General features: G+C 32.2%; 2 protein-coding genes across 6 annotated transcripts in view; one reads left to right on the forward strand and one right to left on the reverse strand.

The window, feature by feature from the left end:
* LOC127710200 (cyclin-dependent kinase 1-like) overlaps nt 1–6129 on the reverse strand; it is a 21199-nt gene extending 15070 nt beyond the window's left edge. Inside the window, exons 1-2 of one of the 2 annotated variants that reach the window (XM_052215958.1) lie at nt 6070–6129; nt 1245–1326 (exon numbers count right to left, since the gene is read on the reverse strand). In XM_052215958.1, coding sequence (XP_052071918.1) covers nt 1245–1281 — 37 coding nt within the window. In that variant the 5' untranslated portion in view covers nt 1282–1326; nt 6070–6129. Of the gene's footprint in view, nt 1–1244; nt 1327–1566; nt 1650–6069 lie in introns of those variants that run through there. The other variant, XM_052215957.1, reaches the window with a different exon arrangement.
* The window catches only part of LOC127710199 (PRKCA-binding protein-like), a 22277-nt gene continuing 11600 nt past the window's right edge, over nt 5754–16430 (forward strand). Inside the window, exons 1-7 of one of the 4 annotated variants that reach the window (XM_052215953.1) lie at nt 5754–5878; nt 7419–7575; nt 8067–8307; nt 11576–11642; nt 13629–13718; nt 15084–15200; nt 16109–16242. In XM_052215953.1, coding sequence (XP_052071913.1) covers nt 7475–7575; nt 8067–8307; nt 11576–11642; nt 13629–13718; nt 15084–15200; nt 16109–16242 — 750 coding nt within the window. In that variant the 5' untranslated portion in view covers nt 5754–5878; nt 7419–7474. Of the gene's footprint in view, nt 5879–6160; nt 6280–7418; nt 7576–8066; nt 8308–11575; nt 11643–13628; nt 13719–15083; nt 15201–16108; nt 16243–16430 lie in introns of those variants that run through there. The other 3 variants (XM_052215954.1, XM_052215955.1, XM_052215956.1) reach the window with 3 other exon arrangements.

Here is a 16430-nt window from a genome sequence, read left to right on the forward strand (position 1 = left end):
AATGTTGTTGAAACATGATTTTGCTTCTATTTGTCTTTGTGCTACTTTGACTGTAAGGACATTTGTTTTGTTTAGCTGATGAGAGTTTTTATATATCTTCATATGCATTCAGTAAAGTTGCAGTGAAAAGAGGACACAAAAGAAATTTATCGAATTCAAGTTAAGTCATCGAATTCAAGTTAAGTCATTTCAATAGTTGATACTGGTAAATTTTCAAAAATTACTAATGTTATTTTAGTATGAATTTTTAAAACAATAATCCTCAACATGCTCAACAAAATATAAACACGACATCATTTTCTTTATTAACTGAACATAAAGAATTTCATATATACATGTACCAAGCTACAATGTATCAGGTGCCATCCCTTGCCAAAAGCTAACTTAAAATAACAGAGAAGTTCTTAATCTTAGGACTAAAGGGAAAGAAAGTCTTCCTTTTTCGTTTTCTTTTTTCGTTTGAATAACTTTTTGAATACAGATAAAGTAGTTTGTTTAATGATGAACATAAGTAATATCAGAACAAAGTTGCAACATCATGAACATGTTTGTTCTTCACGTAAATACTTTCATCATATCTAAAGAGAACAGTAAATAAAAATAAACTATTGGCGACGATGAGTGTATGTCTAGCATTCTTATTGGTCCCCTCTGGTTGTTATTTAATTATGGTTCTTTTTCATTTTTTGGTTGCAAAACCCAAAACCATGCCGGAGTTGGAATAGAGTTGACGCCGGCCATCTTCCAAATCCCGCAATCTAGAGTTATGATGTATTGTTTATTATCACGTAACATCAAAATACCGTTGGCCTTTGGGCCTATGTCGTGGCACTCAAAGGTAGTGTTTTTGAATAGGCCGGATAGGCCGTATGGCAGAGAAAAGGCTAGTAGCAGTGTCTAAATTTTACAGGATTAAATGTGATGTCCTGTGGCAGACAAATAGTGATAGTTAATGGACAGCAAAGGAAAAGAACCCAGCTCTGAGTCTGTGAAGAGATTAGACATATTGAGCTGTTCTTTCATTTACTGTTCATATAATTTCAGCTTGTCGAATATTCTGGCATGTCTACTGAGCTTTTGTCGTTTTGACCAACATTATAAAAAAATAGAAAAGGGGTTTAATATCCATCAATGGAGGATCAACTTAAAACTGGTGTACGAATTTGCCCCATTTTTGAGCTTGATATATATCTTTTTTTAGTTGCAGTATAATTTATAGTCGAAATAAATATTGTCATATTTACCTTCACCAATCTTTTCAATTTTGACATAATCTTCCATTATTCAAAATTACTCTACGTTGCTGTTAACCTATAAGTGTAGTATCTGAAAAATAATACATATTTTAAATAATAAACAAACGGTTGAAAATCATGTGAGCAGATAAGGCATGTTCAAACAAAATTTGCGAATTCGAAAATGGCGCGATAAAATTGAATATCCTTTATCACGAATTTATGATGCCTCTATTATGTCTATGAAAAACAACTAGCAATTGTCTAACAAACTATTACAAAATATAGATAAAACTTAATGATAATTAAGCAAATAAAGCAAGAGTTAAACCTCTTTTTCTTTTTTTCACCGCTCCTACATTTAAACCATATGACCAATCAGAAATTCGAATATTTTCTAAACGTGAGACCGACCCAAATCAGAGAATATACTATCGAAATCAACTCCGGAATACTTTTTCGGAAATTGTACTTCTGTCCTCTACAAGTATTATCCTCCGTTATAATCGAAGCACCCCACTTTGGATAAGAGTTAAGCGTGTCATTTTGAATTAGTATTTAAAAGTATTAGTAAGAAATTTGAAAGTATGTTAATGTACAAAAGATAGACCGCCGCAGTATTAGTTAAAAAAGCAACAAGATTTTATTTTTGGTTAAGTTAGCATAGGTGTTTTCCGCTAATTTGGAAGAGGGGTCAGTGATTTTCTAAATCCCGCTTTTTTTGTAATTTTCCCCCACTTTTAAGTTAATCCTTATATCCCATTTCCCAAAAAGAAGTGGCTATTTTGCCGGTACCGACAAAATAGAAAATATGCTATTCTGTCGGCTCTAGTTAAGCGAAAGCCAATTTCGCCAATAAAAAACGATTTTGTTTACAGATATGCAATTCAAAGAACTGACTATTATTTCAAAAGCGAATAAATAATTAAAACATTTTTGATTTGAAGCTATGTGATTGGTTTTGTTAGATTGTATAATGTTTTATCAAATTTATATGCAATGAGATTTTATATTTTTATTTTTTAACAATATACAGTTAAAAAATCTGAGATTTTATTGTTATGCATAAATGTAGCATTAGACTGTGACTGATTTTAGAAGTGATTTCAACTACATGTTTTGATATGATTTCATTGCTACAAATGGATGTTCAATATTTTTATTACTATTTCTTTTTACAAACTCTTATTCTCACTTTGACTCATAAATGTATTAAAACGATTATATGTATCTCAAATATTGTTACTGTTATCTTATTTAACTATATGAGTAATAATTTGATTCTTTTATGTTGACAATATTGACATTTTCGTAGTACTTTTCGAAGGTAAATATCACTCCCACGTGAAATTCATTCTTAACAAGGAACCAGCAAAATAACAAATTCACTATTTTGCCGGCTTTAATCAGAGACATATATACACATATGTGTATATATGTCTCTGCTTTAATTAAGATATTTTTAATCAGAGCCGGCAAAATAGCATATTTTCTATTTTGCCGGCGCCCGCAAAATAGCCACTGCCTTCCAAAAAATTTGTCACCCCCTCTAGGATAGGAAATGACCGAGAATATTAAATAAGGAGATGTGGTATGGTAACCAATGAGACAACTTTCCAACAAAATCCAAACGACGTGGATTTATGCAATTATAGGTCACCGTACGGCCTTCAACAATGAGCAAAACCAAAACCATATTGGTAAATATAAAAGGGCCCGGCATGGTAAAATTAGAAACAATTCAAACGAAAGCACCCAATGGCATCATTTATGATAAAACAATAAACAAACAAAAAACAGATATATCAGATAGCAACCAAGTTGAACGACAACCACTGAATTACCGTGTACAAGAATTACGGACATTTCAAGGCTCCTGACTGGGATATGCACTGGTATACAAAAGGTTGCGGTGTTGAATAAGTCCGTGAGCGCTCCAGATTTTACTAAATTTAGCAAATTTTGACGCAGAAATGCCATTTATCTATGGGATTTTTCGTTTAATGAAGACCTTTGTGTTGGCAAAAAGAAAAAAAAAAATTATCACGATGATCACATTTGTTACATATTATTTTTCTGAAAGATTTTATAAGAGCCCAATTTATTTCATAGCCTGTAGCTATTATTTACTTTAATTTCTTTCCATGCCAAGAAATTGCCTCCGTTGAAATTCTGCAAATATCCCATAGAGCAAATTACATGGATGATTAATATTGACCATTTGGTATATGGCTGTGTTCTAAGCGACACGTACATGAAGGTCATAAATTAATTTGTTGAATGAAATCAAATCTTTAACTACTAATGGGTGCCGTAGGAGGTCTACCGGAATTTTTAGCTTGGATTTCTTGGCATGGGTAACACAATAATATGGACACCTTACAGAAAGAAAGAAAGAAAGAAAGAAGGAAAGAAAGAAAGAAAGAAAGAAACACACACACACACACACATATCAATCAATCATGTTTCAAAGGGGGAAAGACCGTTTACAATTGCTTTTTTAAAGCAATTGATTTATATTATAAATCAGCGTTTTTAACCATTCTTATGTACCGTTTATATCACAAAATGTCTCCCTGGGACCCCCTTTTGCCCCCCCCCCCCAACCCCATTTTTTTATACCCTCCACTTACAACTCTTGAATGAAGCTGCATGTGTGCTATCCTGTCAACGGAGACGAACGACAACTCCACTTTTTGTCCTTTAATATTTTTATTAAATATCTTCTGAAAAAAAAATCCACATGTATGTTATGTGATCTTCTCGAAAACTACATGTCCAATTGACCTCAAAATCTGCAGTTAGCAGGGTATACATGTATTAAATCTTCATATAACAACGTTGTGCAGCCACCGCCCAAGAATTTTCGTAGAGAAAAGAAATTGCAATGCCGTAAAAATCGCTTGCTAGCTCCGTAAATGTCAATGAAATCCTACAATAAAGTGTCTGCTCCTAGATTAAAATACAAATCTGTGTTACAAACTGGTGCTGAAAAATGTACATTGTATGAAAATAATCGATAAACGTGTTTTAAATGTACACAGGATCAATTAAATCCAAAGCATGCACTGCTCGTGAACTTTGATCAAAACATCAATTACCTACAATGAGGAAAGAAATACATTGTGTGTATTCCATGCTATATATGTTGTCTGTCCAACGTGTCCACCTAAAAAGAAATAAAAATGCTAAGTTTTCGCTATTATAAAGCCTCGTCACGTGACGCCACAACCTACATGGCGCGAGACAAAGACGCGCGCGGGACCTGAAATAGAACAAAAATTTTCCAAACTAAATATAAAAACTTAACCATGCCAAGAAATTGCCTCCGTTGAAATTCTGCAAATATCCCATAGAGCAAATTACATGGATGATTAATATTGACCATTTGGTATATGGCTGTGTTCTAAGCGACACGTACATGAAGGTCATAAATTAATTTGTTGAATGAAATCAAATCTTTAACTACTAATGGGTGCCGTAGGAGGTCTACCGGAATTTTTAGCTTGGATTTCTTGGCATGTATTCATATTATTGTCCTTTTTAATGTTTGATGCTAACAAAATCAATTTCAAAACAAACACTGTGACTTTTATCGTATTTTTGAAATGCCACAATTCAATAATTCAATTAAAAAATTTTTTGACGAAGTAAAAAAAACAAAAAAAAAAACAGTCCCATTATTTTTGTTGTTGTTTATACACCCATATCAACCTGACTTACTGATAAATATAAAAATAAAAAGATGTGGTATGATTGCCAACTTATGAGACAACTCTCCAGAAGAGACCACATGACACAGACTTTAACAACTATAGGTGACCGTGTATATACGGTTAAGAAAAAGTTTTAAAAGTCTTTGGTGCGTTAAAATATAAAATGATATTAATCAAAAGTAGTATGTACACAGCACAAATGCGGCAATATGATTCACCACTATGATTAAAAATGTTATTTACAACTAACAAAATAATCGATAAGTGCCCTACCAAGGCTAATATTAAAAGTATAAAATATGTAACTTGGTATGCTGGTATTTATAGACTGAACAAGTTTGCTTGGCATCCCATGCAGACTCTACAGACTATATTTAATATTGCGGTCTTGGTTTATTGATGTTTATATAGAGTACATGCCGGTTAGCTTGGCATCCCATGCAGACAGTACAAACTATATTTAATATATTTAATTATTGTAATGAAGCGTATAATTTATAGGTCATTAGCAAGTAACATTTTTAACTTAAAAACTGGAGAAGTTAAAATCTAAAATGCTTAAAATATTAATAATTCTCATGTCACTTTGTATCGCATAAAAGTTTTGTACGCCTCATTTGTAAATGGTAGCATAGGTCTTGTGTTTCCCTTTCTATATCAAGTATCTTGTCTATTGGCTGATTACTCAATAAGTCTAGTGCAGAGCAATCCAATATAATTTCCAATAAATCAGCTCTTAGATGCCAAGCCTTTTAGAAAAGCTATTACTTGTTTTATTTTATTAATCTGCGCATGTGTCAATTGGCACCAGTTTGTTTATTTCCGGTTTCTGTTCGAGAGTCGGGAATCAATATCGTTGTTGCCTGCATCAACTGAGATGTATTACGACCAAGGAGGGATGGAATATGAACTTGAAGAGGACAAACTGTAAGCCCTAGTCCCATTCTCAACTGATTCCCGAGTTGTCTTCGGAGGAACACAACCCGTGGCCACGTGTTCATATTTTGTCCTGTTTTAACGAGTCTTTGACTTTATGTTATTGAATTTAAATTTTAATAGTTTAAATCCAAGTGTATATATTGGTATATATTAGATGATGTACGTTGTATGATACCTACTCTGGTATTAAATATTTCTGTACAAGTGTATTCCATAATTTTTACTGCTTATTTTCATGCTTCATTTGTCAAAAATCACATGACATGATGATTTAAATGACAATTATACGAACGTATGGCACATAGAGGGACGTGGCACAGTCACTAAGTATTCTTTTTTAATCAAAGTTATTCAGTAAAGATTGTTTTTTTCAGCCATGAAGTTTTAAGGTACTGAAATGACCTTGAAGAATCTTTATAATGTATGCTACACTTACCTTTAGATTGTCCAAAAATTATGACCTCTTAAAAGCTATTTTAATTTTTTGCTGTGACGCCTTCTTTCAAGACATAATTTTTTGGACTAACCGTTAGAGTGTTATTTACATGTCTTAAAAGGGTTGTTTATGTCTAGCGAGCATACATTTATAGATAGAATTGAAAAAAGATCATGTGTCCCTTTTCAATCTAATAAGTCCACTTTTCCCTGTACACATATACATGGGGGTATATAAACCAGAAGATAGAATGTTATATGTATATGTACAGTGTCTTATTCTAAGGGGAGAACTAATAGAGGGGTGCTGTACCTAATCCTCAACATTTTATGTCTAGTGCTCATTTGAAGAATAGAAGTAAAAACCATGACATTCTTCCTCCAACCCTCACCCATGCATCAGATGCTTCAAATGCACACAGCTTAGTATGGACACCTGGCCTGATGTAGATATGATATGTGTATGTACTTAATAATGACACCATGAATGAAAGTTGATTCAATTTTGAATAAATCCAACATGGCATTTCAGGAGAAACAAAAACATAGATAGACCAACAAAATTAGTTTCATAACAAAAAGCCAGAAATACGTTATTTATATGCCAATTTTGTATAATTTCTTGCATATCTACCTGAATCTATGGGGATGACTATTTGCACTTAATCTAAATTTACATATAACTTTGTTGTCTTTCAAAATAATATGAGAACACCCCTTCCCATGATTGTTTCTGTGGAAATATTTGTTTTTAATGAGTCTGATTGGTTTATCAGTATTCTCCACAGGGCAATCCAGCATCATCCTTAGGGAGTCTGGATCCTAACGAAGATGAATTTTTCTTAGGTTTTATTGTTAAAAACTTAGTTCATCTACCTCTATAACAATGTGCTATAACCTCTATGCCAGGATGGCAGTGGGATTTTTTTGGGGAAAACTAGGTGTAAAAGGCTTCAAAGTCTAGTTTCCATAACTTGAGATATATATTTTTACCTTCTATCTCATACTTTTTTTCTGACTTTATTGTATCATTTTATTGTAAGTATCCTGAATGCTATGTAACCGCAATAATTATTGCACAAAATTGCTTTAGGTGTGTAGGTGAATACTTTGAGACATAAGAATATTAGTGGCTGTGTTAAAGTAAAGATGAACGATTACGATTATGACCTATTACCAACATTTGACATGGACGAGTATGATCCAAATGAGGATGGATTATTAGAGTTTTACTACCAAGAGGACAAACTGTAAGATTAATTAACATTGTCAGAGTTGTACTATTTTCATGTACATTTGTAATTTATTAATGCATGAATGAAATGATAATACACAATGACACAATAGATTGGTTGTCAAGCCATTTTAAAAGAAGGCCTTGCCATAACCAGGCATCCATATTAATTCTTCCAGATGAAGGGTTAAAACAACTGCCAGCCTGTGTTATGATTGGTTGGGGCAGTCAGATACCAGATCAATCTTGGCCTTTGGGATTATTATTCATGACTTACCAAATATTTTAGAAATAAGATTTATGTAATTGTTTAATTTAAATATTTAAAAAAAAAATTGCTGCTGGACTCTCCAGTCTCCAATTAAGTAGTTGATGATTTGGTTTTAGTAAAATGTCTAAAAATTAAATCTTATCAGGAAAATGTATAAACCTTATGAAAATCCTAACAGCTTGGCATAGCTTCAGTATATACCCACAGGGTTATAAACAATTATTTTTTTTATATAGGGGCATGACAGTGACATCTGGCAGTGTAGTACTCCAGAAAGATGGCCAGAATTTGATTGGTATAAGTATTGGAGGTGGAGCTCCACTCTGTCCCTGTCTGTATATAGTACAGATCTTTGACAACACACCTGCCTCTAAAGAAGGTACTCTTGCCTCTGGTGATGAACTGGTAGGTGTCAGTGGACAGTCTGTTAAAGGGAAAACCAAAGTAGAGGTGGCCAAGATGATACAATCTATAAAGGTAAAGATAATATACAAGCAGGTGTACATATTTGTATTTAATATGTAATAAAAATATTAAATTTAATGTGCTTTTTTTGTGGATTAAGTATATTATAGGATTAAAAAAACATTTTTTGGGGGTTAACTGATGTTTAAACTAGGGGATTAACTCACAAACTGAATAAAAGTCCAAAGGCCTATATGTTAAGTTTGTGAGTAAGCGACGCAGCTACACATCAATAACCTCTAAAAAAAACATGTTTAATCCTTATAATTCTTAAGCCAAACATTCACAATTTTTAAAAAACAATTTTTGTTCATTGGCTCCTATTTACCGGTACCATCAAATGCACAATTGACATTTTGTAACTAAGGAGTTAGCCGCCAGATTGACTTTCTGTAAACCATAAATGTTCACAATTGATTAAAGCATTAGAATCTAAAGTGAATTAACACTTACCTCAAAAACTTCATTTTAATGAGATATTATCCGAAGTTGAAGTGCACAAGTAACAGAATAATCTTCAGCTTGACAGTTTTCATTTGTATGATGTCATGTTTTGCCATGACGTTAATGCGCCAAAATCATTCATGAAATTTGCAGAATTTTTATGCCCCCGTCGTAGCGGTGGGGGCATTAAGTTTTACCCTTGTCCATTTGTACGTACGTATGTCCCAAATTTGGTTTCCGTTCTCTAACTTGAGTTTGCCTCAACCAAATGTTATGAAACTTATACACAATGCTTATTACCACAAAACACAGATCAAATTTGAATTTTGGTGGCATCACTTTAACTGTTCTAGAGTTATGCCCCTTTATAAATGGAAAAATTGCAAAATTTTTAGTTTCCGTTCTCTAACTTAAGTTTGCCTCAACCAAATGTTATGAAACTTATACACAATGCTTATTACCACAAAACACAGATCAAGTTTAAATTTTGGTGGCGTCACTTTAACCGTTCTAGAGTTACAACATGTATGCCCCTTTATAAATGGAAAAATTGCAAAATTTTTAGTTTCCGTTCTCTAACTTAAGTTTGCCTCAACCAAATGTTATGAAACTTATACACAATGCTTATTACCACAAAACTCAGATCAAGTTTAAATTTGGGTAGCGTCACTTTTACCGTTCTTCAGTTATGTCCCTTTATAACTATATGATATGCAAGCGGGGGCATCATCTGTGTCCACATGTGGACACTATCCACATTTATTTATTTTATATATTTTCCAAGCTTGAATGCAATATTTCTTTTTGTTATGCATTAGAATAGAAATACCAGTCTGACACTGTTATGTCTTTGCTTTTACAATCTCAATTTGCTTGGAACCCCTGGATCCCATACATGAGTTTCGTGCAAGGATAGAACTCAGTGAAGGTTACGAAAGTAGTTTCGGCAACATGGTTTATCAAAGTTTAAATCAAGGAAAGAATTCTAACGGACCAATCTGATTTAAGTTTTTGTAGATCTGCAAATTATGTAAGATCAATATGGTGGTAAACTGTTTGTAATTTTTGACAAATAAATCAAACTATAAGTTTTGAACTGTATATTTGGACAAATGTAATGCTCTTGTGTAGAAAAAACTATAAAAACCTGTTTCAAATGAGTTCTCGAAATCTGTTATTCCCTGATGGTCCAAGAACAAAAACTTAGTGGTCCTCACTATTATTTCTATTACAAAATACCAAAACTGTATGTCCTTTGCAAAATTTTGGTGGTGAGGACCTTCGGACCATCACTTTTGGAAAACTCTGTTTTAAAGTTGAATAATGATTCAATGAATACTGTTGCTGAAGTTTTCCAATGTTTATACATGTCATTTAATTTGCTTTGCATAGAACTTTTAAATAATCACAAGGTCAGTAATGGTCTATGTACTTCAGCAATTATATGATATAGATTTGTATACTGATACTTCACCAATTTAATCACCACTTTTTACTCTATATTTTTATAAAATTTGATGTATAATCAGGGTTTCCCCTGGTTCATAATTTTTTTGTCACCTCTTTCGCCACTCTGATTTTTTATCGCCAACTTAAATGAATATATTTTTGTTTAGAACTTGTTTTCCTTCTTGCTAACAAAAATATCAGTTTGCAGCATTGTTTTCTCATTTATTATAATTCTACACATCTTTTTTATTATCTACATTGTAATAATTAATCAATTAAGAATTAGAACAAAATTATTTTATAGTACTTTTTAAAAGATACTCTAAAATTTGACTCTAGAAACAAAGGATTCATCTTCAATCAGTTGATTGGATACTTGGGGAATTTCCTATCCAGTAAAAGGACAAAGAATTAAGCCAGATATTTTTCTAACATCTGAACCCTTTCTTAAAAACAACAGTTTACTTTTCCGGACCATCTTTAAAAGTAAATGTTGAGATGTAAAAATATGTTTAAAACAGGTATGCCGCTAAAAGGATTGTGAATTACAAACTTCAAAACAAATATTTTGATCAAAGTTGTTAAAAAAAACATTTAGTTGACATGTGTCGCTATTTTACCACACATGTTAATTTAACAAAACAATTAACACCTTTATTAATTAGTCCATTGTTGTTGATTGCTATCAAATATTTTCAGCTGATTATTGATTTTTCTGTCAAAATCGATAGGTGAAATCCTAGTATTGTCTGATCAGAGAAAAAGTCAAAGAAACCAGAAAAAAATTAACATGATGGACAAAGTCAAACTGTTATTATTTCTTTTGCTAATTCTTTTGCCAGTCATGATTTTAATCGCCAAAATTTTTATTTTTTCGCAAATAGGAAATTGGCAACCGCCAGAAGAAACCCTGTCTAATGATATTTCACCAATTTAATCATCATGTTATACTCAAATATTTTTATATCATTGGATAACCCAGAACTAGTCTACATTTTACTAAAGTTAAAATTTGAATTTAGGTTTATTCTTAGACAAATTTTACACTGTCATAAAAAAATTTAACAAAATTCTTCGATAGAAAGTTACAATATGCTATGCAAGGGTCATTTGTAAAGTTTTGTTGTACTATTCATTTCCCACAGTCAGATTGTTTAACATAGCAATACATTATCACTTCTACACTTTCCTCTGATTACTTACTTTAGGGAACCTCATACTTTTTGCTATGGTTAAGTAATGGTTGTGAATATGTAAGTATTTGGTATACAGGACAAAGATAGTAACAGGGAATACCAGGACAATGAAGCAAGATTTTTACAATAAATTTATATAACACCATAACAGTTCCCATGTCCAGTTGTGATTTTCTTTTTTTTACTTACAGGAGGAAGTGACAATCAATTACAACAAACTACATGCTGATCCCAAACAAGGCAAATGTTTAGATATAGGTAAGTTTAAAATAGATTCAAAAAGTTAGTGTTTTTTTCACACTGAAGTGCTGAAAATTTATTTGTAAAACTACCTCGGGCAAAGTTGACCTTGGATGGATTTGGCTATTATTTTTAGGTCCTTTTTGGTCTTATAGCTCCAACTGTTTCGGTTCTTATACATTCTTGCTTTCAAATTTTCGCTTTAGGTGTTCCTGATGAAGGTATATCCAGAAAAGCCCTCCGAAAACATATAATTTTGAAGTGTTTGTTAAATTTTTTTTACTAAACCTGTTTTTGTCTCACCTTGGGACATGCAAGACATACATATTACTATCAGGCGGCAGTGTAAACTATTTGTATAAAGCTTTATATTTCTGTAGGTAGAAGACCTGGATGCATCATATCTTGTATGCAGATACCTTAGGTTACGAAGTTTCTGTCAATCACATGTCCATTGTCCTTGACCTCGTTTTCATGGTTCTAAAAATTTGAGTTTTTTTGTCATGTGAATTTCTCACTTATTATTAGTAATAGGATAACTATATTTGGTATATGGGTTCCTTGCAACGTTTACATGTCCGTCAGACAGAGTTCACCTGACCTGGACCTCATTTCATGGATCAGTAATCAAGGTTAAAGTAACTTGGTTAGGTCTGTTTCTCAAATGCTATAAGAAGTAGGTCAACTATATTATTGTAATGGGTACATGTCAGTCTGTCAGGTTTCATCCTACCTTGACCTCATTTTCATAGTTCATTGGTCAATTTTAAGTTTTTATGTTTTGGTCTGTTTTTCAAGTACTTTAAGAAATAGGTCAATTATATTTGGTATATGGAATGATTGTAAGGTGTACATGTCCAACTGGCAGGTATAACCTGACCTTGACCTCATTTTCATGGTTCAGTGGTCATAGTTTAGTTTTTGTGTTTTTGTCTGCAAGTACTATAAGCAATAGGTCAACCATATTTGGTGTATGGAAAGATTGTAAGGTGTTCATGTCTGTCTGACAGGTATCATCTGACCTTGACCTCATTTTCATGGTTCATTGGTCAATGTGAATTTTTTTTTTGTGTTTTTGTAAGTTTTTCAAGTACTATAAGCAATAGGTCAACTATATTTGGTGTATGGAATGATTGTAATGTGTACATGTCTGTCTGGAAGGTATTCCTCTGACCTTGACCTAATTTTTATGGTTCAATGTTTAATGTTAAGTTTTTGTGTTTTGGTCTGTTTTTCAAATACTAATAGCAATAGGTCAGCTATATTTGGTGTTTGGAATAATTGGAAGGTGCACATGTCTGTCTGGCAGGTATCATCTGACCTTGACCTCATATTTATGGTTCATTGGTCAATGTTAAGTTTTTGTGTTTTGGTCTGTTTTTCAATTAGCATAAGCAATAGGTCAACTATATTTGGTGTATGAAAAAATTGTAAGGTGTATATGTCTGTCTGACACAATTTATCTGACCTTGACCTCATTGTCAAAGATTTAAAAAAATGTTAAGTTTCTGTAATGCTTTTAGTAAAACCTTTATCTTTAAGACTTTCAGCATAAAATCAATTGTCAGTAAAGCAGGAGAGACATTTCAGAGTGTGCACTCTTGTTTTAATAAAAGTCAGAAAATATCAGACAGTACAATGTATCTAACAAAACAGTAATAATAATTGATAATAATAATACCTATATGAACCAGGAGAATAGAGGTTGATTGGTAACACCAAACCATTCCTAGTAGCAATGTGTTGATAGTAATTACTTCACGAGAGAACAAAATCTTGTTCAAGGAAATATTTGATTAGCATACCGGATCAACTATTTTTACTGGAGTTATGCCCTTGGAAATTATATTGAAAATTGCATTGGAAGTAATCTCACACCTACATTTCTTGTAGGATATTTATGAAAAAGTTTTAAAGAAAAAATAAATATATTGGAGTTATTTCCCTTGGACATATAAAGTATACGTATTGGCATAATATATATTTTTTTTTATCTTATTTTAGTTTTAAAGAAAGTGAAGCACAGAGTGGTAGAAACCATGAATACAAATACAGCAGATGCATTAGGACTAAGTAGAGCTATCTTGTGTAATGGTAAGATAATTTGGTAGACATATTTGTCCTTTATGATGGCAACAGATCTTGTAATGCATATCACTGTTTTTAATTTGTTAAATTGTAGAATATGCATTATAAACATGGTAAAAATCTTTTTAATCATAATCAATTCATAGCAATGCTCAAATGTTATGAAATAACTGTTGTAATTCATATTGCTTTATATGTATGAAGAGAAATGTGAATCATATAATCTGCTTAACAAATACTGATGGATACTACCATCTTGATTTTCATGAAACTTGTTACATTTTTGTCGAGCCTTCGACTTTAGTCGAAAAAGCGAGACATAGCGATCCTACATTCTGTCGTCATCGGCGGCGTCCACAAATATTCACTCTGTGGTTAAAGTTTTTGAAATTTTAATAACTTTCTTAAACTATCCTGGATTTCTACCAAACTTGGACAGAAGCTTGTTTATGATCATAAGATAGTATCCAGAAGTAAATTTTGTAAAAATAAAATTCCTGTTTTTCCGTATTTTACTTGTAAATGGACTTAGTTTTTCTGCCGGGAAACATTACATTCACTCTGTGGTTAAAGTTTTTAAAATTTCAATTACTTTCTTAAACTATCCTGGATTTGTACCAAACTTGGACAGAAGCTTGTTTATGATCATAAGATAGTATCCAGAAGTAAATTTGTTAACAAAAAAATTTCCATTTTTTCCGTATTTTACTTATAAATGGACTTAGTTTTTCCGTCAGGAAACAATACATTCACTCTGTGGTTAAAGTTTTTAAAATTTTAATAACTTTCTTAAACTATCCTGGATTTGTACCAAACTTGGACAGAAGCTTGTTTATGATCAAAAGCTAGTATCTAGAAGGAAATTTTGTTAAAATTTTGTACCTGTTTATCCGTATTTTACTTATAAATGGACTTAGTTTTTCTTCCAGTTAACATTAGATACAGTCTGCAGTTAAAAGTTTTTAAAATATTTATTAGATTCATAAACTATCCTGGATTTATACCAAACTTTGACAGAAGCTTCTTACAATCAAAAGATAGTATCTAAAGGAATATTTTTATTGATTTTTTTCCTCATTTTTGTTGAGCTTGCGATTAACAGCAAAAGTAGGCGAGACACTGGGTTCCGTGGAACCCTTACAAATTTTATTAACATAAAATCAAAGGTTAAAGGTAGCAATCTAAAGTTGCACATTTTCTGAGAACTTAGATAAACATGATATCTTCAATCATGTTTTCTTCCATCTGTTTGAGAACTTAAATAAACATGATATCTTCACTCACTTTTTCTTCCATCTGTTTGAGAACTTAAATAATCAACAATGGGGTTTTTAATCATTACTTTCATTCATTAAATTTTCTTGTTTCTAGATGGACTGGTAAAGAAACTAGAAGAACTAGAGAAAGTTGCAGAAATGTATAAAGGCTTAATAGGTCTTACCAAGTCATTATTGAAGACAACATTTGAATTATCTCAGTCTCATAAGGGTATGTAATTGTACGGCAAGGTCTCACAAACAAGTGAGGGCCTCGATGACTGTGTGGTCTTAAGTAGTCCAACTACTGTATCATTAGCCTTTCAACACTGAGGTTGTGAGTTCGTATCTGGCACGTGGCAGGTGCGTTAGACTCAAATCTTAATTGACTAGGATTGTCAGTTTTCTTACAGAAGGTAGTGGTTCTCTTGGGCTTCCCCCGTCAATAAAAATTGACTGCCAAGTAATAGCAAATAGTGCTTAAAGTGGCGTTAAACACCAATCAATCATTCTCACAAACAAGGGTAAATGTCTTTATTTGTCTGTCATGGATCTTTTGTCATGCACCAATGTGAATAGAGCTTAGACAATAGGCTAAAATATTTAACATTGTAATTGTTGGTACATGCAATCAAAGCTAATAAAGTTTAAGTGAAAAAATTGCACATTGAAAAAAACTGATAACCAACTGTTCAACAATTATACTGTAAATAACTATTTAACTAGCTATCTAAAAAAAAAGGTAAACATTAAAATACCTGTTCATCAGACAATTTCAGGATTTATAGGAGGGATTGTACTTGACCCTGCATCAAGTCAGATTGAATTTATAGTACAAAGTGTGCATACACATTCAAAATTAAATTTTGTTGTCAAAAAGTACTTTCAAACATTTCAAAACATCAAAAGATGATGTAGTTCTAAAAATCAAAGTTGACATTCATTACACATTTTAAATGTCTAAATTGTTACAAGTCTTCCAGGCAATCGTAGATAAATTAATACCGCACTGAGTGAGTTCATTGCAGTTTTCCTTGAATCTTTTTACCTAGTCGGTTTTCCAGCAGAAATCTATTATGTTCACATTTTTAATATCGCATAAAATCTTTGTAAGTTTATTTATTTCTGATGTTATTACAGCATTTGGAGAAGTATTCTCAGCAATAGGAGTAAGAGAGCCTCAGCCTGCTGCTAGTGAAGCATTTTCTAGGTTTGGAGAAGCTCATCGCAATATGGAAAGATTTGCTATCAAAATGTTGAAAACAGCTAAACCTGTAAGTCTACACAAGGGTATTGGAAGGACTTGCTGATGTGTTACAAGCATGTGCAAATGAAATTAAGTGGTATTTTAATATGTTGAAATTAAATGTGAACGACCATCTTTCTTATTTATAGTTACAGAGCATTGTACAAAGGATACATTTTATCTTAAAATTGTTAGTTAAAAAAATAACCAAAAGGA

The sequence above is a fragment of the Mytilus californianus genome, unplaced genomic scaffold (assembly GCF_021869535.1).
Source record: "Mytilus californianus isolate M0D057914Y unplaced genomic scaffold, xbMytCali1.0.p SCAF_7, whole genome shotgun sequence".
Classification (NCBI taxonomy): domain Eukaryota; kingdom Metazoa; phylum Mollusca; class Bivalvia; order Mytilida; family Mytilidae; genus Mytilus; species Mytilus californianus.